This window comes from Vombatus ursinus, unplaced genomic scaffold (assembly GCF_900497805.2).
Source record: "Vombatus ursinus unplaced genomic scaffold, bare-nosed wombat genome assembly UNPS02014778.1, whole genome shotgun sequence".
Classification (NCBI taxonomy): Eukaryota; Metazoa; Chordata; class Mammalia; order Diprotodontia; family Vombatidae; genus Vombatus; species Vombatus ursinus.
The window spans coordinates 9,693,419-9,717,566 of record NW_020954556.1 but is presented as its reverse complement, the minus strand read 5'-3'; the positions used below and the strand labels follow the sequence as shown (position 1 = coordinate 9,717,566).

The following is a 24,148-nucleotide window of genomic DNA, read 5'->3' as shown; positions in this document are numbered from 1 at the left end:
TCCTAACCCCAAGATGGCATGCAATTTGATATAGGCTTTACATGTACATTCATATTGAACCTATTTTCACATTTGTCATGTTGTAAAGAATAATTAGAACCAATGGGAGAAACCACAAGAAACAAGAAACAAACAAAAAAAAAAAGAAAGAAAAAGGGAGAGCAGATGATGTGCTTCAATCTGCATTCAGACTCCATAGTTCTTTTTCTGGATGTGGACAATATTTTCCATCATGAGTCCTTTGCAGTTGTCTCGGATCCTTGCATTGCTAAGAAAAGATGAGTCTATCAAAGTTAGTCATCGAACACTGTGGCTGTTACTGTGTACAACATTCTCCTGATTCTACTCACTTCACTCAGCATCATTTCATTCAAGTCTTTCCATATAACTTATATTTTTATAAATTTGACTCAGTTCTCTAAATATTTGAGAAATGAGGCCTTTATCAGAGATATTTGTTGCAAATTTCCCCCCCCCCCAGTTTTCTGCTTTCCTTTTAATTTTGGTTGCACAGTATCATGTTGTTTTGATGATTACCACTTTGTAATATAGTTTGTGATCTGATACTGCTGGGTTCCTTCATCTTTTTTTTTCATTGATTCCCTTTTGACCTTTGATATTCTTGTTCCTACAGATAAATTTTATTATTTTTTCTAGATCTATAAAGTAATTTGTTGTTAGTTTGGTATGGCACTGAATAAGTAAATTAATTTAGGTGTGGTTATTTTTATTATATTGGCTCAGCCTACCCATGAGCAATTAACATTCCTCCAGTTGTTTAGATCTGTATTGGTGTGAAGTGTTTTATAATTGTGTTCATATAGTTCCTTTGTGTGTGACGAGGTTTGGGGGTGCTGGGACCCCGAGAATGCCAAGGCAGCGTTGCCTGGAATGAATTCACACTGTCAAGCCTTCTCTTAGTCAAGTGGCAAAAAGTTTATTGTAACACTTTAGCAAAAGTGGGCAAGGGTCCTTAGGGACCTTGTGAGAGAGTGAGGATGGTGCTGGGGCTTATATGGGAAAGGGCCATGGGAAAGGAATGCCAGGGATGCTAATTATGTAATCTAGAGGTCCAGGTATCTTTGGGAGCTAGGGATGGGAAAGTATAGGAAGTATACCAGACATTGAAGGCTTGGACCTTGGGGATCTGGCACGAGAGAGAATTCTTGGGCCAGCCAGGGACAAAAATCCTTGGACCAGGCATGCCTCTGTCTGTTCTGGTAAGAGAATGTGTTCTGCAACAAGAGAAAACTTTCTCACAGAGTAAGGGCCTACTGAGAAATTGAGAGGCTTCCAGAGACATGATCTTAGGGCTGGAGCCCAAGCACCCCATCATTTGTCTTGGCAGTTTTTTTTTAGATTGTCTGCAGTTATTTTAAATGGAATTTTTCTTTCTATGTCTTCCTGCTGGGTTTTGTTGGTAAGATTTAGAAATGCTGATGATTTGTGTGGGTTTATTTTATGTCCTGCAACTTTGCTAAAGTTGTTAATTGTTTCAAATAGTTTTTTAGTTGACTCTAGGGTTCTCTAAGTATACCATCATATCATCTGCAAAAAGTGATAGTTTTGTTTCCCCATTGCCTGTGCTTATTTTTTTGATCTCTTTTTCTTATTGCTATAGCTAGCATTTCTAGTACAATATTGAATAATAATGGGGATAATGGATATTCTTGTTTCCTGCTGATCTTTTGGAAAGGCTTCTAGTTTATCCTCATTATAGATAATGCTTGTTCTTGGTTTTAGATAGATAGTACTTATCATTTTAAGAAAAGCTTCTAGGGGCTGCCAGGTGGTGCAGTGTATAGACCACTGGCCCTGAAGTCAGGAGGACCTGAGTTCAAGTTCGGTCTCAGACCGAACACTTGCCTAAAAAGAAAAAAAAAAAGAAAAGCTTTCTTTATTCTTGTGCTTTCTAGTGTTTTTAATGGAAATGGGAGTTATATTTTGTCAAAAGCTGTTTCTGTATCTATTGATATAATCATATGATTTTTATTGTTTTTGTTATTGATATGATCAATTATATTTATAGAACCAGCCTTGCAGTCCTGTCATAAATCCAATTTGGTCATAGTATGTGAATGAGGTTTGTGATATATTGCTATAATCTCCTTACATTTTATTTCAAGTTTTATTTTTATTTAAAAAATTTTATATCAATATTTATTATCAATTATCTTTAGTTTTTTTTCTGTTTTTGTTGTGTAGCAGTTTTTTAACTTTTTTTTTTGGTGAGGTAGTTGGGGTTAAGTGACTTGCCCAGGGTCACACAGCTAGGAAGTGTCAAGTGTCTGAAGCCAGATTTGAACCCAGGTCCTCCTGACTCCAAGGCTGGAGCTCTATCCACTGTGCCACTTAGCTGCCCCAATACTTTTAGCTTTTTTGTAATCAAAATTGTCAATTTTATCTTTTATAATTCTTTCTTTACCTTGTTTTATTGAGATTTCTTCACCTATCTATAGCTGAGAAAGATATCTCCTTTCCTTTATCTTCAATTTATTCGTAATGTGACTTTTTATGTTTGTCATGTTTTCACTTGGACCTTAATGTGATATGTAGTGTATAACGTTGGCCTAACCCTATTTTTTTTGCCAGATTGCTTTCCGATTTTGTCCAATAGTGAATCCTTACCCCAGTAAGTAGGGTCTTTGGGTTTATTGATTGGATTTTACTTCTATATTTGTTTGCTTCCATGTGTTGTATACCTAATCTTTTTCACTGACCAACTTTAAAATTTTTTTTAACCGAATATTTTTGATTATTGCTTTTATAGTATAATTTGAGATCTGATACTGCTCTTTTCATCCCAATTTTTTTATCATTATTATTTCCCTTGAGATTCTTGAACTGTTTCTGAGTTTTGTTTTTAACTCTTTAAAATAACCCTTTGGTAGTTTGGTATGGCACTAAAGAAGTAAATTCAGATAGTATTATCATTTTTGTTATATTAACATAATCTAAATATGAACAATTAATATCTCTGATTTCTTAAGTCTTTTTTTCTCATTTTACTTTTTTTTAGCTTTTTGGTGAGGCAGTTGGGGTTAAGTGACTTGCCCAGGGTCATTCAGCTAGGAAGTGTCAAGTGTCTGAGGCCAGATTTGAACTCAGGTCCTCCTGTCTCCAGGGCCGGTGCTTTATCCACTGTACCACCTAGCCATTCCAGTCTTGTTTTTCTCTAAAGAGTGTTTGTAGTTGTAGTCATATATTTTTCCTGTGCCTTTTGGTAGGTAGATTGGTAATTATTTTGCATCTTTTGAAGTTACTTTGAATGGCATTTCTCTTTTTATCTCTTCCTATTGGGTTTTATTGGTAATACACAAAAAGTTGATAATTTATGTAGATTAATTTTATAGCCCTTTTTTGCTGGAGTTATTGTTTCCATTAATTTTTTATTTTTTTCTTTTTTAATTAATTATTTATTAATTAATTTATTTTAGTTTTCAACATTCACTTCCACAAGATTTTGAATTCCATATTTACTCCCCATCTCTCTCCTCCTCCCACCCCAAGATGGTGTGCATTCTAACTACACCTTCCCCTAATTTGCCCTCCCTTCTATTACCCCCACTTCTCTTAGCCTCTTCCCCTTCTGTTTTCCTATAGGGAAGGATAGATTTCTATACCCCATTGCCTGTATATCTTATTTTTCAGTTGCATGTAAAGACAATTTTTAACATTTGTTTTTAAAACTTTGAGTTCCAAATTCTCTTCCTCCTTCCCTCCCCACCCACCCTCATTGAGAAGGCAAGCAGTTTGATATAGTTATACATGTGTAGTCACACAAAACACTTCCATAAATCATGTTGTGAAAGACTAACTATATTTACCTCTGTCCTATCCTGTTTATTCTCTCCTTTGACCCTGTCCATCCTCAAAAGTGTTTGTTTCTGATTACCTCCTCCCCCAATCTGCCCTCCCTTCTATCATTCACCCCTCTCCTATCCCCTCCCCCCCCATTTTCCTGTAGGGTAAGATAGATTTCCAAACCCAATTGAGTGTGTATGTTATTCCCTCCTTAAGCCAAATCTGTTAAGAGTAAGATTCACTCATTCCCTCTCACCTTCCCACTCTTCACCTCCATTGTAAAAGCTTTTTTTTTTTTGCCTCTTTTATGTGAGATAATTTACCCCATTCTACCTCTCCCTTTCTCCTTCTCCCATTACAATCCTCTCTCACCCCTCAATTTTATTTTTTAGATACCATCCCTTCATATTTAACTCACCCTGTGCCCTGTCTCTCTCTCTCTCTCTCTCTCTATATATATATATACATATATACATGTACACATACACACACACACACACACACACACACACATATATATATTCCCTCCAACTACCCTAATAATGAGAAAGGTCTCATGAGTTACAAATATAATTTTTCCATGTAGGAATGTAAACAGTTCAACTTTGATTTCTCTTTCCTGTTTACCTTTTCATGCTTCTCTTGAGTCTTATATTAGAAAGTCAGATTTTCTATTCAGTTCTGATCTTTTCATCAGGAATGCTAGAAAGTCCTGTATTTCACTGAATAATCATTTTCTCCCCTAAAGGATTATACTTAGTTTTGCTGGGTAGGTGATTCTTGGTTGTAATCCTAGTTCCTTTGACCGACAGAATATCATATTCCAAGCCCTCCGATCCTTTAATATAGAAGCTGCTAAGTTTTGTGTTATTCTGACGGTGTTTCCACAATACTTGAATTGTTTGTTTCTGGCTGCTTGCAATATTTTCTCCTCGACCTGTAAGTTTTTAGTTTTTCTTTAGGTTTTCTTTAGGTTTCTTTATGTGGACCATCATATCATCTGCAAAGACCATTAATTTTGTTTCTTCCTTGCTTATGCTTATTCCCTTAATTTATTTTTCTTGTCTCCTTGCCATAGCTAGCATTTCTGGTATATTCAAATAATAGTGTTGATAATGAACATTTTTACTTTCTCATTGGAAAGCCTTCTAGCATTTCTTCATTACATATAATGCTGACTCTTAGCTCTAGGTAGGTATATTTACCATATTCAAAAAAAGTTCATTTATATTCTTGTTTTTTAGTGTGTTTTTTTAAACAGAAATGAGTATTGTATTTTTTTTAATTTTTTCTACATCTATTAGTATAATCTTGTGATTTTTAAAGTTATTATGACTCATCATATGTTTTTCTAATATTGAGCCAAACGTGCATTCCTGGTATAATCCATCAGTGTCATAGTGTATAATCTTTTTAATATTTGCTTTAGCCACACAGGGCTATGTTCAAAGCTTTTCCATCTTGGTCGAACTTACTAGAGCTTATTCTCTATTTCTATCAGTCAACTAGCATTTATTAAGTACCCATTATGTGCCAGGCACAAGTAAAAGGCAAGAAACAAATAGCCCATGCTCTCAGAGCTTACAGTCTAATGGAGGTGACAACATACAGACAAGAAAGAACAAACATTACAGGATGTCTACAAGATAAATTGGGGTTTGTCTCACAGGTGAGGCAACAAGAATTAGGAGGACTAGGAAAGTCTTCCTGCAGAAGGTGGGACTTTAGCTGAGACTGAAGGAAATCTGGGAAGTCAGGAGGTGGAGGTGAGGAGGCAGAGGAAAATGCTGTCAGGAGATGGAGTGTTTTGGGTGATGAATAGCGAGGGGGCCAGTGTCACTGGATCTCAGTCTCTATAAATTACTAAATTTGAATCCTTTAAAAAGTGATGCATTGAGCTAGAGTTCTTTTTATTTTTCTGTATCTCTGTTCCTTAATAATTTTCATTGCCATTTGCAATGTTCTCTTAAAATTACCTTCATAGTATTGAGGAATACAAGACTGAATGAAGTAGTGTTTCTAGTGTGATCTCATTAGAGAATCAAACTTTTACCTCTCTGTGCTCTGATGCCTTTTCTTGTCTGATTTATAATTTTCACTGGTGAGAAAGGGATGCTGCTGCATGGCTTCAAATACTAAATAGCTAAGAATGAGGAGCCAGAAGTTCTAATCTCAATTTTGCTAACTCTTGTGAACCAGGGAAGTCACTTAAACATCAAATACTGCTGTTAGATTCAAGCCCCTTTGCCTTCCTTCCCACCCTCTTACATATATCAGAGGCAGGTCTAAGTTTAACCCATTTCTAGAGGGACCCCCTGAAATAAGATCCAATTCTGGGTCTGATCTGGAGGATGTTTCTAGGTGAGCTAGGGACTCATTCAAATTTCTGAATTTATTTTAGAGCAGATATGAATCCTTAAACCATCCTGTGAATGCTGCAGCACCCTAAGAGGGCGTGTAAGCCGCAGAGGTCCAGGACTGGAATTGGTTTTCCAAAAAACACTCTGGACAAAAAGGAATTGTTTATTTTTGCCCCCTTACCTTAGGGGCTCCTTCCCTAAGGTATGGTAAAAGAGGAGCTAAAACTATGAGCATTGGGATAAGATGACGTGCTCATAGATACCTTGCTTATCTTATATTTTCTTGATTTTCTTGTCCATCTTCAGCATCAGCTTTCCTTAGTTATAAATTAAGACTTTCTATCCCATAAGATTTAGACATCTATGGCAACAAATTCATATTACCAGCGCCTTTCTTCCAAAATACTCCAATATAAGTTTTCCAAAACATAGTGAGTGTTTTTCAGTCTGATTAATACTTTCCTAGAACATGGCTTATAAGGCATTCAATATTTGCTGGTATATAGATTTTTAATGAATTAGAATTGAGAGAACCATTCTGTCTCCTTTCTAGTTCTCACTCTGCTAACTTACCTATAATCAGTATTAGTAGGATAGGTATAAATATGAATTCTTATGTGACTTCATTTATTGGTATTTTTGTAGATAGCATGTTTTATTTTCCCTTGCTTAGCTCTTGAAGGGAAAGTATGTGTATTAGAATGTTGATTAAAACACTCAAATGAATTATATTGGCTATTATGTATCTTAAAGCTTATCACTGACTACAGTGACCCTGAGCTGTCAAATAAAGGGAGAAGAGAGTAAGTATTTATATAGCATCTACTCTGTGCCAGACACTCTGCTAAATGCTTTTACAAATATTGTCTCATTCATCTGAAATCTGTTAAAAAACCGACAACTCCCCAAATTTATCTTTGACCAAGATGGACCAATACTGCTAAAATTTTAGAGACATATGAATAATCGAGAATGGTTTATTTTTGAAACAAGTATAGAATTAGAGCTGTTAGTGTCCTTTTAATGCCTAATAATTATAAATATTGGTATGTAATTTGATTTATGTAGTGTACACAAACCTAAAGTTAAATTTATGTTTCTCTGTCTCATTTCTTATGCTCATAAAGGGTGTAGTTGGAAGAATTAGGGAATTTAATAGTGTTAAAAGGCTTTGACTATTGCTGAAGTGTTTCTTTAGACTTCTAGGACAGTAGACTTATTATGGTGAGCATAAAATACTAACACCAAACTTACCTTTCCTTCGTTTCCAAAAGCAGAAGCTTCTCAAGAAATACCACCTTCTTTACATGAATCTAAAGAGGTGCTAGTGGACTTTGTACCTCCACTTCAGGGAACAAAGGTTAGACAATTTGGCAGGGTTTTTTTTCTTTATGTAAAAAGCCTTTTGAATAAACTGGAATGCTAACCCAACAGTTATTTTCTTTAATAAGGAAAGTTTGGTTCATTTTTATGAAAGCAGTACATTTCCGCTTTGTTTAATTTGCTTCCAGGTTTTATCTTTTGGACACTGTCAGAATTAAAAAAAAATGGCTATTATAACTTCCCGGTAGTCACAATGTGTGTATGACTTAACACAGCATCTTCTAGAATCTAGACATTTGTATTCTGAATTGAATCGTTAAATTCATTAACATGATGTCTGATTTTGTTGTTTCAGATTGTAGAATTTAAAAAACCACCACCTGTTACACCACCGCCACCTGTTTCATTACCTAAAGAATCTCTTTCTTCTTCCAGAGTAAGCATTTTCATTAGAGGGAAAGGGCTTATTTGTTTTTGTTTGTTTGTTTGTTTATTTTCAAGGGCACTTACAGTCTAGGACTAGAACAGTTGTGAAACACTGCATAATCCTTCTTTGCTTCTAAACAGGATGTTGTAGGCTGAAGTGTAGTCATCCTGTAACCACTACATTTTTGACCTTTTTAAGTAAACTATCCACAAATGCAATCAAGTATCAAACTTAAACATGCTAAGTCTAGAGACTAATTACAATACAGGCACATCCTTATTTTCTTCTGCCAATTAGAAATTATTTCCACATGTGGTGAATCTTACACAGGACCTTTATGTCAAGAAATATTAGGAAAACAACCTAAATCTTGGCATTGAGTTCATTCTGCCTCCCCCTCCCCAATTTTTCAGAGACCTTTAGTGTAAAAGTCACTTGGATACCCTCTCCTTCACCAATGATTAAACTTCCAAATTAGAATAAGAAGTAGGGACCACAGCACAGGACAAACAGTGAAAAAACAACAGAGGCTAGTGATAGGAGCAGAGAGAAGACACAGTAGCAGTCCTTCCCTTGAAGGTCAGTATACTTCTGGGCTGGTGATAGAAACTCTGGACACACATAGAGGGAAAATGTCCAAGTACTGGTAATTCAAGCACATAGATGCCTCAGGTGGTAAGTCTGTTTTGGTATTTTTACAATATAAACTTCCTCAGCCCCACTTCTCCTCCACTCCCCACCTAGCACATAGTAGGTACATAAGTGCTTGTCGATTTATTTATAAGACACACCTTGATACTAGATTGTAAAATCAGAATGGTTTGACATGACTTGACCTAAGGAAATTAACCTGTGACTCTTAGAGCATTCACATTGAAACTATGGCTTAGTTCCAAAGTTATATTATTTTATTTTGATCTATACTCTTCAGGTCAAATCACAAACCTCATCCCAAAGCAGCAAAGCTAATGCAAATGGAGTCTAAGGCCACTTGAAGATAATGCTGTAATCCATTCACCCACTGCATCTCCCTACCTCAGTAGGTAAAGGAACTCCAGGCTGGCTGTCTATATCCTCTTCGGAATAAAGCCATTTCGTCACTGTGGCAGTACTCCTTGAGGTCCTGAAACTTACCCCAGGTGATGTTAGCAGTGAATCTAAGCTCATATTCTTCAGAAAGTCCTTTTCTTCTCTGCCACTATTCATCCCTACTGTAAGTGAACTCCACAAAGTGTAAATGTGTAAAGACACCTGTTTATTATTGACTAAATTGTGTAATGTGTAGCTTTTGCAGTGGTCATGTCTTTGGACATCTGCAATTTGTGCAACACCCCTGAAAGGAAAAATCTTTTGTATAGAAGGCTCCTGCTTTGGTTTTTTATGACCTTAGCCTCCTGTAGCATGGCACCTTAGCTGGGGCCTTTGGAAGTACAGCAACAACTTTACCAGCCTGACCCCTTCTTTCTTAGTCGGACCTTTGATTTGCTAGTGGCTTGATATGCACATTTCCTATCCTTAAATTGAAATGCTGATGCTACTTACTCATGGTCTTTTTGCAAGGGGAGCAAAGCCCTCAAAACCAATTAAGACAGAGGAAAGGGTGCTGCTGAGATGGAGAGAAGTGAAAGCCTCTTAGAGGAGTGAGGAGTTAAAACACATTGGCAGCCAGTAGGGCTTGGCGGAGGAATGGCTGTTCTGTCTGACATCTCCTTTTGGGCCTGCAATGGCTGCAGGATAGGCTGGGAAGGAGCTGCCACTATGCTAGCACATATGGCTTTCATTAGCCATCATTTTGCTAGGAAACATAATTAAGGTTTGTGGCTTAACTGTTTGTTTGGGTTGGGTGTTTTTTTTTTCTCCCTGATCTATTTAAGTCTTTCATAAATCAGACTTTTTTTGTTAGCCGTGGAGGTTGTTTAGGTCTAATTGTCCTTGTCTGTGTTACCCAATAGCAAATATTATGTTCAGATACTTATTTATTATTTAAAAACTTTTTTTAATGGTGACTTCCTTTGCTGGAAGATCGCCACAGAGATGACCAGTAGCTCTCTTAGTTTTAGAGAGGCAGTAGACATTCAGGGATCTGGGAGATGAAAAATGTTACCAGGCTTGCTGGTAACATTTAGTTATTTTTATTTCCTGGAAATTGAAGGCAGTTAGTTGGGTACCATTTAAAAACCAAGTGAAACTTAAATTTTGTTCTTCAGACTGGCTGGGACCACCTAAATGAGTAACTTACATTATTATTTCAAAACTAGAAATAATTTGCACTTTAAACTGGTTCCTCTGACTCTCTTTCAGCAGGGGCTGATCTCCATATTGTACTTCTAATCAACTCTAGTTTTTGAGCATTAAGAATCCCCTGCTGTGCTAATATAACGTTCTATGGAGTTTTGCCATTAGCCTAGCAAGGTGATTCACAATAAACTTTTACATTTCTAAAGTGGTGAGGTGTTCCTTTTTTTTTTTTAAAGTTTACTTAGCTTACATTTTAAAGGTTGAATGTGGGAGAAAGATTAGCCAGTTAACTTGCTTGTTCCTGTTCCTGTCCAGCAGTTCATAGGTACTAGTAGTATATGCTAGAATTCTTTCTGTCCTTTTCCAGGGCAGAGTGGGAACGATTAAGCCAAAGAGGGGCCCTTGGCTGGTTCTGACCAGCAGCCCACTTTTAAACTTTTTGTTGCATCTGGACTTTAAGAAACCATTCTCTCCTCTCAGCACAACTTATCTTAACAAGTTTCATGATTTGGATCTTAGAAAGCCAAGGACAGGCTATATTTAATCTCTTATTAGACTAGTTGGCTGTATTTTAAATAAAATTTATGATTCTGATGAGCCAAGACATCTATCATTTAATAGGGAAATTGGCTCCAGAATGGCTATAACTATTAGTCTAGAAGCCGTCTTCTCTTTACTATTGGGTTTATATCTACCCATATCGCCATTATTTCTAGGAAAGAAGAAAAGCTGAGGGCAGATCTTTCTTTTTTTTCCCCCATTACTGATAGATGGATATAGCCAGGCTTGTCTGTGATATTCTTTATCTAGTATTACCCCCTCCTAGTATTCTCTTAGATGGTAGTTTATAGGCATACTCTATAAAAAGGATCCTATAACCCTCACATTCAGCCATCCCTGTCCCATAGCAGGGGGAGTGGGGGAGGAAGAATGTGGGACTTGGGGAGGGGAGTTAATTAGGATAGCTAAAGTAGGTGAGATTTTCAGTAGCTGTTTCTATTTAGGAATCTGCATTTGCCACATTCATACTGCCATTCTATATTTTAATCATTATAGTTCCTATCACATAGATAGTGTTAAGTTATATGTAATGCTAAACCATGGGTTAAAGATTTCCCACTCTGTTACACACCTGTAAGCTCAGTTAGGTTACAGGCTCAGACAGCCAATTTGCCTAATGTGAATGAGATTTTAGCTTGCTGGCTTCATACACTTGTAGTTAGTAAACACTTCAACTTTATTATTATTGATGAAATTGACTTCTTGCTTCATTTGATGCTGAATTTTACTTACCTGAAATCAATAGGTTGCATTAGCAGTACCAAGGGACAAAGGGGTCCCTGTGTTGTGGCAATTAGAAGAGACTGGAAAGGCCCAATTCAGTATTGATTAAATATACACACAGCACAGTGCTGCTGTGATCCTAGACTCACGTCTTTTAACCCTTGGTAGACTAGACAGATTCAGCACCTTGACAAGCTTCTCTTTTAACCTAATGTCTTCATTAGGTAAACTGTGTTCTATGCCCCACGAGACCCAATCTGATCATCTAAGTGAAGCTACCATTTCATTTCCTATCAGCTCAATCGAACTGTTTTCATTTGACAGCCAGCTCAATCCTCTGGGGAATTCATGGGTGATTTAAGTAATAACAGCAAGGACATCAATTTTATAGTAATAGTGCCTTGTATTTTCTCCAGCACCTCTCCCCAAGGAGCATAAAGCACTTGATAGACTTTCTTCCATCCATTCACACAACATTCCTGTGAGGTAGGGCCAAGGCAGAGATTATTATCACTATTTTACAGATGGGAAAACTGAAGAAAGGGACCAGTCTAAAGTCCCATAGTAAATAGTAATATAGCTGAGATTAATTTCCTGGCTTTGCCCACTAGATCATGCTTCTTTTAAACACAAACACACACAACCAAATTGCAGTGAGGTTGACAGTTTTACAGATAGAGAGGAATCAAGGATAACAGAGAAACAACTGCACAAGTGTCAGCACTAAGCTATAACAAAATGACCAACTCAGAGATAAAACATTAAAGCAGCCGTTTCCACTTTCCCCACAGAAATCAAAGGAATGAGCAATGTCCTGAACTTGCTGTTACATTCAGGGGGTGGGAAATCTAGAAAGTCTTAAGAGGTGCAGAGAGCAGGCCATTGGAAAGAGGCTTGGCTAGCAGTATAGGAAATGGCCCGGCAGGTGGCAGCAGAAAGCACAATTATAAACGGACAGAAACGTCCAGAGGATCCCCACCCCAATGGAGGGGTGGCTCTTCCCACCCCCCTCCCCCCTTTAACAGGAAGAGCATTGGGAAGGCAGTGATCAATCTGTGATGTTGCCAAGGGAGAGGCTTGGATGTAGCCTGGGTACTTGGTGTGTTTGACATAGAGAGAACTATTTGTGGTATGGATTGAGGAATGGTGAGCCCCAGAGCCTGGGAAGGTGTGGATCCCACCCTGAGCCTCAGGGACCACTCCTTGAGACCTGCCCAGGGAACTGTTCTGGATGGTCTGTAGCTCACTTTCCCCCACCCCCCTCTTCCCACAGGGTAGCAGCCAGCATGTGCCCGAATGAACAACTTCCTATAAGGAAATGATCTGTTGTGAAGGGCTGCTTTGGCCTGGTTCTGGTGCCCAACCCCATGGGCAGGTGTACTGGCAGAAGATTCCTGTTCACTCCTGTCTACTATCCCTAGACCATCCCAGAAGGACCAGAGCCCTTGGCAGCCTCCAAGAAGATTCAGAAGACATAGAACGGATTTTTCTTGATGTCCTCAGTGCCTAACAGTGCCTTGAACATATAGTAGGCATTTAATATATTTTTGTTGAATTAAACTTAATTGAATGAAAGGGTAAATAGGAACTATAGGGCATATGCCCTTTACAAAGACATTGCAGCCCCAGTACATATTTAATCTCATTTTCTCAGTTAATTCCCAAAATTCCTCTCTCCCTTTTCATACAACCCATATAAAACTGAAGCAGCAGCAATTTTTATTGAGGGACCTAAACTGAAAATAGATTTAGAACATAATTTAAAAAAATAAAACAGCAAAAGTAGCAAAAAAATATATGACCTTTTTTTAAAACTTTTTTCCTTTTTTTCCCTTTTTTCTTTTTTTTCAATATATAGCAACTGATGTCTCCCAGCCACTAGGAGCGCCCTACCCAATGGGTATATCTCTGGTAACAACCTTTTTAAAAAGACATGTAAATATATACTCAGATTTATACACTTTGTGTTTTCTTCATAGTTATATACAAAGCCCCAGGATGGGGCTGGGCCCCAGGGCCACAGACTGTCCCCAGCCTTTGCCCCACAATTCTCTGGTACCAGGTGTGTTTGGTCAGCAAAGCAAATTAGTATTGGAATTAATAAGCCACTAGTACCACCCTTCTGGAGCTGAGGTCACCTTCAATGGGGGCCTGAGGCACTGACTGACTGACCTCCTCATGCTGCAGCCTGAGGACAAGGCACCTGCCACCAACATGTGGGAGGCTAGTAGGTTAAAATACAAACAGTACCAGAGAGATCGCAGTAAGCCTCCACTTCCATGCCCACTCCCCATTCTCTCTCCCTTCCAGGCAGGGAGAGGTCCTGGTCCAAGGTTAAGGGGAATGAAGTAGCCAACTGGAAGTACCTCTTTTTCCCTTTTTCCCAGCAGAAGGGGCTGACCTTAATTGATGGAAGGGAAATCAGCTCAATGGGATAGAGATAGGCAATAAAGGGAAGGCCTTGAGTTGTGGGCAGCCAACTCCTGTGGGCGGGGAGAAGGAAAAAAGGAAGGGAGATGAGCCCAACCAAGAGTCAGGGGTAAGGATATCAGTTTGTGGAGTTCATCATGGGGGAATGTCAGCGCCGTTTGAGTCCCCCATTGGCCAGTGGGGCTGGATGTCGGGGCAAGCAGGGCTCCTCAGGCAATGGGTCGTGGGAGAAGACGGAATCCTCTCCAGAGGAGCAAGTAGAGCTGCGGGTGTCTGGAAAGCTGGGTGAATACTGGTCCAGGGGCACTGACAGGTCCAAGTACTCCTAAGACAGGGAGAAAGAAATTTCAATGAGCATAGGGTAGGGGACGCATGGCGCTTTCCTCTTCTTAAGGAGGTAGGACAAATCCAAGGAAAAATTAAGACAATCACATTTGAAGGAATTGGGTGAAAAGAAGGGAGAGTGGGGGAGTTACAAAGATTTGGAAAATTGAAGAGCTAGGGAGGAAGCTTTTTCAACCTTGGATAGAAGCCATTCATCTAGGCTGCTGGTCGTAGAGTGTTCCTGTAGCCCAAGAGGGGACAGTTGTACCTGGTTAGAGGTCAGAGCCACAATTCGATCCAGGTCCTCTACAAGCTGCTTGAAGGTAGGCCTCTGAGAGGGAATTGCATGCCAGCAGTCCCGCATCATCATGTACCTGGGGCAGGAGTTGGGAATGGGAGGTAGCCAGGTGATAAGATCAAGTGGGTTGGGTGGAAGAGAAAGAAGAGAATAACTAGAAAGAAAAGGACTTTCTCTGCATCAACCCTGCTATGACCCACCAGCTTCTCCTTCCCCCCATGCATTTTCACTCTTCTCCCACAGCTCCCCCATTTTGGCCCTTGTGCTCACAGTTCATTGGTGCAATTGCTGGGCTTGTCCATTCGATGACCCTCTTTCAGCAGCTTGAAAAGCTCCTCTACAGGCACACCAGGGTAAGGGGAGCCTCCCAGAGTGAAGATTTCCCACAGCAGCACCCCAAATGACCACCTGTATATCAGCACAGATTCAGTGGGTCTGTATAGGCACAGAACTAACTAGTGGGCAGTGGCATTCAGAATCTTTTACTCTCTAAAGTACCACATACCCATCACTCCAAACCTAGTAGGTTTCTGAGAATAGGTATTTCTCCCAGACTTGACGTGGCTGCCCAGTCCCAAAGTGAGCAGATGCATCTTATTCCCCGCCAGGCTTGCCCCCAGCCCCAGATTCTACTCAAGATCCAGGGAGTTCCTTATTAGTTCTTAGATTAAGACCTCCCTGTGCTCATACCTCTGCAGACCACATTCTAGCAACTACTTCCAACTCACACATCACTCTGGTGTGTATAGATCCGGTCAAACAGTGCTTCAGGAGCCATCCACTTGACAGGCAGCCGACCCTACATGTAGTACAGTAAGCATGAAGTAACTAAGTGAAATCAGAGATATGTATGTGAGGCAGTAGAGATGTCCAGAGACTAGAGTGAATATCCACAGTGCTTCCCACCTTACCATCTGGGAAATGCATCCTCCTCTGGGGAGGTCTGAACTAAGATTGCAGTTACACAGGTCTACCAAGAAGGTTGAATGGAAGGGGTGGAGTTTTTCAAGGGAGATGACAGGAAGAAGAACCTTAGAGGGGGACAAACAGACTAGTTGGTGTATAGATGGGAAAGGGGCATTTTTACTTACATTGGTTGTCTTTTTGTAGTAGTCAATGTGATGGATGTCCCGAGCAAGACCAAAGTCTGCGATTTTCATCACATTGTCCTCAGTCACCAAGACGTTCCGGGCTGCCAGATCCCGGTGGATGCACTAAAGATGGAAGCAGAGAGTAGAATTCTGGGGTGGGAGGAGGGGAGGCTTCAATAGTTATCAGTTTTATAATAAAAGCCAACAAAGGCAATATGCAGTCTTGAATGAATGAATGAATGGTGAAAGACTGAACAGACAAATGGGAATATAGTGAATAACCTCTTGGAGACATGTCTAACCTCACTAATGATTAAAGAAATGCAAATTAAAGTAAAAGGATGCTACTAGTAGATCCACTAATTTAGCAAGAAATGTATGAAATCTCAGTGTTGTGAGGAAAGAGGTCTGACACACTAACAGTAGCACCATAAACTGGGGCTACTTTTCTGGAACACGATCTGGCAATATACAACAAAAGCCGTAGAACTGGTCACATCTTTTGGCAGTCCTGGCAAGTATGGTTATTATTACCACCATTTTACAGATAGTCACTAATAGAGAGTGCTCATTTGTTCATCAAAACAACCCTGTGAGGTAAGTACTGTTGTTATTCCTGTTTTGCAGATGAGGAAACAGATTCTTAGAATCAATGTGGTTTGCTCATGGTAACACAGCTGTTAAATTTTAGGGTAAGGTCTGAAATTTTACATCTCTTGATTCTAAGTCCAGTGGTCCAGAGTTGTTTTTCCAGCCTGATTGGCCACCAGCTGGGAACTGGCTAGGTAGATTGTGGCTATTTTAAATAACAGTACAATGATTTATGATGTTGCTATAAAAAAGACAAATATGAAGAATATAAAAATATGGAAATATCAGTAACAAGGTGACAAAAATAGAATTAGGAGCATCATATATACACTTATTACACACAAAAAAAAAACATTGAGGGAAGGGAGTGGAAAGAAGAGAAGGTGGATTTGGTTGAAAAGATTTTAAAACAAAAAATTTAAAACATAAAACAAATTTAAAACAAAAACAATTTAAAGCAAAAAACTAATAAAAATTGAATATATCAAATTTCAGAAAAATGTATATATAAATTGCTGTTGATTTTTTTGTTGTAAAATTAAACACTGAAAACAAAACAAACTGCCATCTTTATGAAAATGATGCTGTCTGATTGTAGGTTTTCTATTCATTCTAGCAGTCCTAGCCTTCATCTTTACCTTCCCATGGATGTTTAGGTTTTGTGTAAGTAGTATAGTTTCATTTTGTTGTCTCTGTGTTCATGTGTTGTTATGGTGGAAATACTGTGTTGAATTTGAAGTCAGAAAGACTTAGGTTCAAATCTTGGCTCTTTGCTAACTAGCTGTGTCACCTGGGGAAAGTCATTTAACCACTTTAGGTCTGAGAATGTCCTCATCTACATAAAGAAGGGGTTGGACTAGCTGATTCCCAGGTCCCTTCCAATTCTAATATTACTATTTTATGATCCTTAGTAATGTTATTGCTGAGTTATTTCAGTCATGTCCGACTCTCTGTGACCTTATTTGGGGTTTTCTTTGCAAAGATACTGGAGTGATTTGCCATTTCTTTCTCCAGCTCATTTTACAGATGAGGAAACTGAGGCAAACTGACTTGCCCAGGACCACACAGCTAGTAAGTGTCTGAGGTTGGATTTGAAATCAGAAAGGTAAGGCTTCCTGATTCCAAGCCCAGTGTTCTATCCGTTGCACTACTTAGCTGTGCTTATCCTTAGTAATGCAAAATATACACATATACACACATAAACCTTATCTCTCAATTATATCACATGCTCCTTGGGACCATGAACTGTGCCTTCTACTGTCCTTTTATCTCTTCAAAGTGTTTTAATACAGTGTATTTAGTTGGTGCCTAATAAATTATAGCCTGAGAGAATTAATGGATTCTTATTTGATGGGAGGCTGACTGACGGATTAAATTCATACTTAAAACTTAGGTAGGCTGGTTGATATTCTCAAATCAGAACTAGAGAAAGTCACTCTACAGCCCACCCTCTACCCTTAGACATAGTCCATTTGGCCTGAGATTCCACACCTTCTTGGAGGCAAGATACTCCATGCCCCTGGCCACCTGGTAGGCACAAGACACTAAGTCCTTCGAGGAGAGTTGCTCTTCTGGGGCATGGCTGGGGTTGTAACAGTATTCAAGCCCAGGGGGCCGCCTGGCCTGCAGGTACTCACGAAGGTTGCCCTTGGAGGCATATTCCACAATGACATACAGAGGACCTGGTAGGCATAAAGAAGGGACTAGAAGAATTGTCAACTGCTGTCTCCCCCCAAACCCCCCAAAACTTCCATAGAAGTCAACACTGCCCTGCTTTGTATTGGGAGTTCAAGCCACTCTGAAGCACTACCCTTCAAAGAAGAACCAGAATGGTCCTGGGCACCCATGGAACACACTGGGACAAAATCCTCATGCATGAGTAACAGTGGACACTAGGGAAATGCAGCTGCACTTAACAGATGAGGACTGGAAGCAGCACACCTCTCCTGGTCACCCTGCCCCACCCCCCCAAAAAAAACAAACAAAAAATAACTCTAGGTAGGTCAAGAGATCTTTGCATCTCCAAGCCCCATGAATGGCTAATGCCCACAAATGATAAATAAATCCCTCTCCTCTCTTCTCCCGCCCTTTCCATTCTCTCTTTCTCTGATATACACGCTTAACCAGTAGTCTGCATCATGCTGGTTTTAGGCTGGCTAGGCAATATTGTCTCCACTTCTTTTTTTTCCCAGGAATGGCTGAGACAGCATATTATGGATATGCCTACATAGATGCTTCCCCAAGCCTGTTCTAACAAGCCTCAGGTCATACCATCCTGTGTGCAGGCCCCCAGTAGGTTGATAATGTTCTTGTGTTTCCCAATCATCTTCATCATCTCCATTTCTGAGATCAGATCTGATAGGTCCTTCTCTGTTGCATCCGCTTTAGACATAAACCAGACAGACAGGTAGTAGTCACTTACTTTAGAGTATAAGAGCAGAGCAAGGTGCCTAGTGGGCTAAAAAAGTTCTCATTAATCCTTGAGGAGCTCCTTTCCCCCAGGATTTACTTCTTTTTACCCCTCCCTCACATTTCCACTTTTCTTCCCTATGCATGTACATCATCTGGTTTTGCAGCAGAGGCCTGTGGATGTGGGTAAGATGGGGGTGAAGACAGGGAAGAGAGCCAAAGGAATAAAGTTGAGGTGACAGTAGGATCTTAAATAATTTGACAGTAGCCTAGGCCAGTAGCAAATGAACACCTCCTACTAGGGAAATATCCCAGAATATGTCTGGAACAGAGGCTATCAAGTCAGCACACTGTACGTGGGTAGGGAGAAAGTGCAGCCGATAAGCAGGAGTGTTTCTCTTGGCTCAAGGCTTACAGCTCCGCTCAGAAAAACACACCATGGGAAACAGAAAGAAGCAGCTTTAGTGCAACATGTTACTTACATTTCAGCATCTTTACTGCCACCTTGGTCACCCGGTTGGGTTTATCCTTATCCAACCCAATAGCCTCTGCCAATACTACTTGTCCAAAGCAGCCCTCTCCCAGTGGTTTGCCCAGAACCAACCTGTTGGAGAGCAGACAGTGGGGTGAGAGAGGATTGTCATGGTACAGTTCCTCAGAGGAGGTCACCATCCATTGCTTTTATCTAATGCAGAGCAATGAATAGAGAACACTTCCTGTGGACATTTTTTTTAACCTTCTGAAATAAGTCCTAGGAGAAGGGACCAACAAACCCTTATAAGAAGTTGAGGATGGAGAATTACCTGTCCCGGGGCAGTTCCCAGCGGGGATCTTCAGGAAGTTCGTACTCAGAGACACCTGCTAGCATAGGGGTCCCACTGGAAGAAAGGCGTGAAGGCCGAACCAGCAAGACTCCTGAGTTCATGGAGGCACTGGAATCAGCAGACACCTATAAAAAAGAGTGGGGTTACCCTTCTAAGAAGTAGAAAGGGGATAAGAGGCTGGACAGTTCTGCATGTGGAGGATGAATAAGTTATTTCCTATTTAGAACCATAATTTCTCATCAGTATTTTATCTACCTGTTATCCATCTCTAAGGTGGCATAGGAGAATGGGAAAGAGTCCTGGGACTCCAAATTTATACCAAGAGTTTCTCCAGACTAGCAGGGTAATGTTGTACAAACTGTTTAACCTCTCTGAGCTCAGGTTCTTATCTAGAATGAAGAGGTAGGGTTTCAGTAATCTCTAAGATCCCTTACAGTTATAAGATTTTATACCAGTCTATTCTATTAGCTTAATAGCAATTCTGCCTTTATACCTCAGGAGGGGATTTAGTCCCTGTAAATAACCTTTTGGCCCAGATGAGAGAGTCCTAACCCTTAAAACATTTCTTCTTCCCAGAGTTATAACCCAGTTCAAAAGCCTTCCCTTTCAGACTTCTCCTCCTACAAAATTTCCATAAAATTTTTTTTAATGAGAAAAAGATCTCAGGATGCATGCTTGCATAGTTGCACCTAGGGACTTGTCCCTGATGGGGTCTTCCACATACACGGCTGAGAACCCTTTTAGACATGACCTTCGGAGTCATCGTGGACTCACTGATCTGCATGCCCAGGCCCAGACAACACTTAATCCACACAATTCAGTTGAGTCAAAGGCTTGGAGTTGGGGCTTTGGAAGGGAAATTAGTGGGGAAAGCAGTAGGTGGAGAAGCTGCATCTCCTGGGGGAGAGAGTTATAACACTAATGGAGGAGCTTAGTTGACTTGACCTCAGAAGTAGGAAGGCAAAGCTAGGAAATGGTTAGTTTAGGGCACAGGATTAGAGGATTCGGGAAGTGATGGAGAACACTGAGAGGATGCTGGGTACAGGTGGGAGACAATGTGAACCCCCCATCTACTTTCTGTTACCTGTCTGCGCAGGGGGATGCTCTTGGCCAGCTTGTGCACAGCCATTTGGCTGTGGAAGTCGCTCTTTTTGGTACCACTCTTCATCTTGTAGATGATGACAGACCCCACCATGCAGGAGATGAGGAAAGCCCCCGTGCAATAGATGATGATCTCCAGATATAGAGGCGAAGTCATCACTGCTGGTCTCTCCTCCAGGGCTGAGTCGGTGTGAACAGGGTGTCAGCAGGCACTGGGGGGTACCAGCCTCCTAGGGCCCCAACTCCATAAGAAAAAAAATGGCCCTTCCCTATTTCCCTTTCCCCCCGGGGGGCCTTATAGAGCAGAATGGAGGCTGGTCAGACCTTGGCCCCAGTCACTAATAGATTAGGCGCCACCCAACTTGTGAGACTCCCCAAAGACTATCATCATGGATATAACTGCTTTGTGCTCCATGCCCCATACCCAGAGAGGGGGAACCACTCTAAGCTGAGCTGCCCTGTTTGCCTACCACTGTCCTTTAGGAAACAGAAGGGGAAGGGAAAAGGACACAGACACATGTTTTGGCTCTGCTGCTGAATACAGATCTAATCCTCCATCTTTCATCCCTACTATATTACCTTCATGTCACATCAAACCAAAATAAAAAATGTTTACATCCTCAACTCATGACCAAACTCATGCATGGAGACTTAAAAAATAAACTCTAGAAAATGTTCTGGAAAGGATTCCCCCCACCCCTGCCCATGGTCTACTTCAAAGCTCCCATCTCCCACAACCAAAAGAGAGGTGGGAAGGCCATGCTTCTTTTCCCTCTCTGTACTCTCCCCAATCTCCACTTCACTATTTTCAGCCAGTCTAACTCAGCTCTTTTCTCTTCTCAGCATGGACACAGACTATGGAGCATTTTTATACCCCCCCCATCCCCACCCCACACACAGTACCACCCCCTGTCCAATGGTTCACGCCTCTCTATACCTCCCCTCCAAATAAACCACTGCATCACAGAAATAGACACCCTTGGAGAACTTTCCCCTAGAAAGTCAGGATCCCCAGCCTTGGTTCAACAGGACAGAGCCTGGAATACAATTTCACCAAAGTGAAGCAGATAACAGGGAGAAGAGTTTGTTTTTTTCCTCCAAGTCAAGGGACAGAAACAATGGATTGGGAGGGACATAGGTAGGACGAACAGAACAGGGACAGTCACAACAATAAACACCGAACTCTTCCTTGCTTTTAGATTATCAGTCTTTGCTGGGCCTGTGGTACTAGCATAGAAGGAAATAAAAGGTGTTGGCAGCAGCAGCAGCAGCAGCAATGACAGTAAAAACAAAAAGCCTCTAGAATCCCCAAGCAAAGGCAGCAGCAAGTGATTCCATTCCCCAGGACATAAACCATCCCACCACCTTGAATAGGCTCCTTCCCTTCCTGTCTAATATCAGGTCACACGTGGCTTAAATAGGGAAAATGGGTACAGCCTGTCTGAGAGAGGTCATGCTTAAGACCACGGAAGTCAGTATGCATATAGGAACAGGCAGAGAAGACTGGGATAGAAGCATGTCCTTGGCATGTAGTGGTTCTTCCTCTAAACCCCTTAGGTTTGGGGGGAAAAAGGAAATTAGACATCTCTGGGGGATTCTCAGTCCCAAAGCGTGTTTTTTTTTGGGGGGGGAAGGGGGATGTATCAGACATGAGAAGGGAACGAGTCTATTCTGGAAGGGCACCCAGCCACAGGTTAAATCCAGACTACAAGCATGCATTGTCTTGGCCAAGGAGAGAGCCAGCTGTGGAAGTATGGACAAGAGATTCCTTGCTCTTGAGAAACAGGAAAGCTCCTCTCTCAGCAGAGGGCTGAATTCTCACAGCTGGAAAGAGCCAGGGGTGGTGGTGTTGGTAGGGTACTGCCAAGGCAGGGCCTGGTGCAAGGCCTAGTTCCATTGTCATCATCCCCCCCCACCTTCCTCTGTCTTCCTAAGTAAGGCTCTAGGCTTCTCCAAGACCTACAATGCATGCTCCCCCCGTGCCCATGGTAGGGGCAGGACATCGAGAGGAGAAGAAGTACAGTATATACCTTCCAGAACGGTCAGCCATGCAGAATGATGGGAGAGTCCGATAGAGTTACCCGCCAAGCATGTATACTCCCCCGCGTCCTCAAAGGAGACATTCCTTAAGTGAAGCACTTCCATCTCTTTGTCAGTGGTATTAACACCGGCCGTCTAAAAGAGACAACAGGGGCAAAATGGACAAGCACAGAGCATGAGACCTCCAGGACAATGAGATGGTGGGAGAAGGAAAGAAAAAGGGAAGGCAGAAGAGGAAGATGAAAAATGCTCCCCAGTATTTTATTTTTGCAAAACAAAAAAAATATCCCAGGCAGCAGTGAGACCTGAGAGAGAGAGAGAGAGAGAGAAAGAGAGACCCTGAGGTAGAACTCTGGCAGACCAGACCTATGGAGAAGACGGCTAGTTATAACCCTTCACCAGATGCTGGCACCCCCTGGCCCATCCAAGCATGCTGGCAATGGGCAGCATGGAGAAATGGGGCCTGGTAGGCGGCTGGAGGCTATTTGGTTTAATAGAGAGACAGGGTGAGAAGGCACACACATGAGGAAAGAAGGGTAACTGGGTTCATATACAGCTCACGGAGGCTGGGTTGAGATTGTAGTACCTGATCTCATCCTCCGGCATGTCCCTTAAACTCTTATCTTGATATTTATATCATAATTTTAAGGTTGGTAAAGTGCCATCCGAGCTTCAGGAAAGCCCTGTGGGGTAGGTACCATAGCTATATATCACACCTATTTTACAGATGCGGAAACTGAGGCTCAAGGAGGTTTGTTTTTTTTTTTTAAATGACTTGCCCCTGGTCACAGTTCGTAAAGTAGGATCCAAATCCAGATCTTCTGACTTCCAAGTCCAGTGCCCTTTCCTTTATACCACCAAGAAAGCACACATAGGAACACACACCCACGTACATACGTGCATACATACACACACACAGCAAAGGAACAACACATAAGGCAAAAGGACCAGTAGAAACCAACATAACACCAAACCAAACCAGCCGCCCATGCCAGGCATTTTTCCATGGCTCTGGGCACCAGAAACACAGTAGGAAAACAGGGAGAGGTTGGGGCTGGCTTTTCCGTTTGCCCCAGTGGCTTGGGCCTCAACCAAATTCCCGGCATAGGATGGCCCCATCTCCCGGTTACCTTTTGCCACAGGTCTGGTGACAGTGAGCCACGCAGACTGGCGAGCTTCACCAATATAATTGGAAACCTTACACACATACTCCCCGCTGTGGGCCTCTGTCACATTGAACAGGGTCAGCACTTCCGCATCTGAGCTATTAATCCCCGAATGCTGGAATAAACCAATTACATACCAGTCAATTGGGCAGACATGTGCGCACTGCCATGCTTAGCCCCCGGGTGGATGCCAGGCAGGTGCAAGGCGCTAAGGGAAAGGGGTGATTAAATGAAATTTGTCATCTTTTCTAATTTTTACAGGATAGGATCAGTTTCCCTCAAAGATCAAGAGAATCTGTCTGAAAAAAATGAACATAAAAATCCCTCAAAAATGAAACACTAGCTAACCCCCAAATCAGATATTCCTGCTTTATTTTATATTCCATATGTGCATACATATGTGTTTATATATGTACATATATGTATATATATGTATGC

The 24,148-nt window shown here is 41.1% G+C and overlaps 2 protein-coding genes across 14 annotated transcripts in view; one reads left to right on the top strand and one right to left on the bottom strand.

Annotated features, from left to right (window-relative positions):
• The window catches only part of LETM2 (leucine zipper and EF-hand containing transmembrane protein 2), a 25,752-nt gene extending 17,729 nt beyond the window's left edge, over window positions 1–8,023 (top strand). The window contains exons 8-9 of the mRNA XM_027865002.1: window positions 7,430–7,524; window positions 7,843–8,023. Coding sequence (XP_027720803.1) covers window positions 7,430–7,524; window positions 7,843–8,004 — 257 coding nt within the window. The 3' untranslated portion in view covers window positions 8,005–8,023. The remainder of the gene's footprint in view (window positions 1–7,429; window positions 7,525–7,842) is intronic.
• Window positions 8,024–11,884: 3,861 nt separating this feature from the next.
• FGFR1 (fibroblast growth factor receptor 1) overlaps window positions 11,885–24,148 on the bottom strand; it is a 69,051-nt gene continuing 56,787 nt past the window's right edge. For 2 of the 13 annotated variants that reach the window (XM_027865000.1, XM_027864990.1), the window contains 11 exons: window positions 23,675–23,825; window positions 20,482–20,684; window positions 19,383–19,528; window positions 19,062–19,183; window positions 18,442–18,552; window positions 17,662–17,852; window positions 15,580–15,702; window positions 15,217–15,287; window positions 14,759–14,896; window positions 14,459–14,564; window positions 11,886–14,191 (listed from right to left, as the gene is read on the bottom strand). In XM_027865000.1, coding sequence (XP_027720801.1) covers window positions 14,015–14,191; window positions 14,459–14,564; window positions 14,759–14,896; window positions 15,217–15,287; window positions 15,580–15,702; window positions 17,662–17,852; window positions 18,442–18,552; window positions 19,062–19,183; window positions 19,383–19,528; window positions 20,482–20,684; window positions 23,675–23,825 — 1,539 coding nt within the window. In that variant the 3' untranslated portion in view covers window positions 11,886–14,014. Of the gene's footprint in view, window positions 14,192–14,458; window positions 14,565–14,758; window positions 14,897–15,216; window positions 15,288–15,579; window positions 15,703–17,661; window positions 17,853–18,441; window positions 18,553–19,061; window positions 19,184–19,382; window positions 19,529–20,481; window positions 20,685–22,534; window positions 22,680–23,674; window positions 23,826–24,148 lie in introns of all 13 variants that reach the window. The other 11 variants (XM_027864992.1, XM_027864993.1, XM_027864995.1 and 8 more) reach the window with 9 other exon arrangements.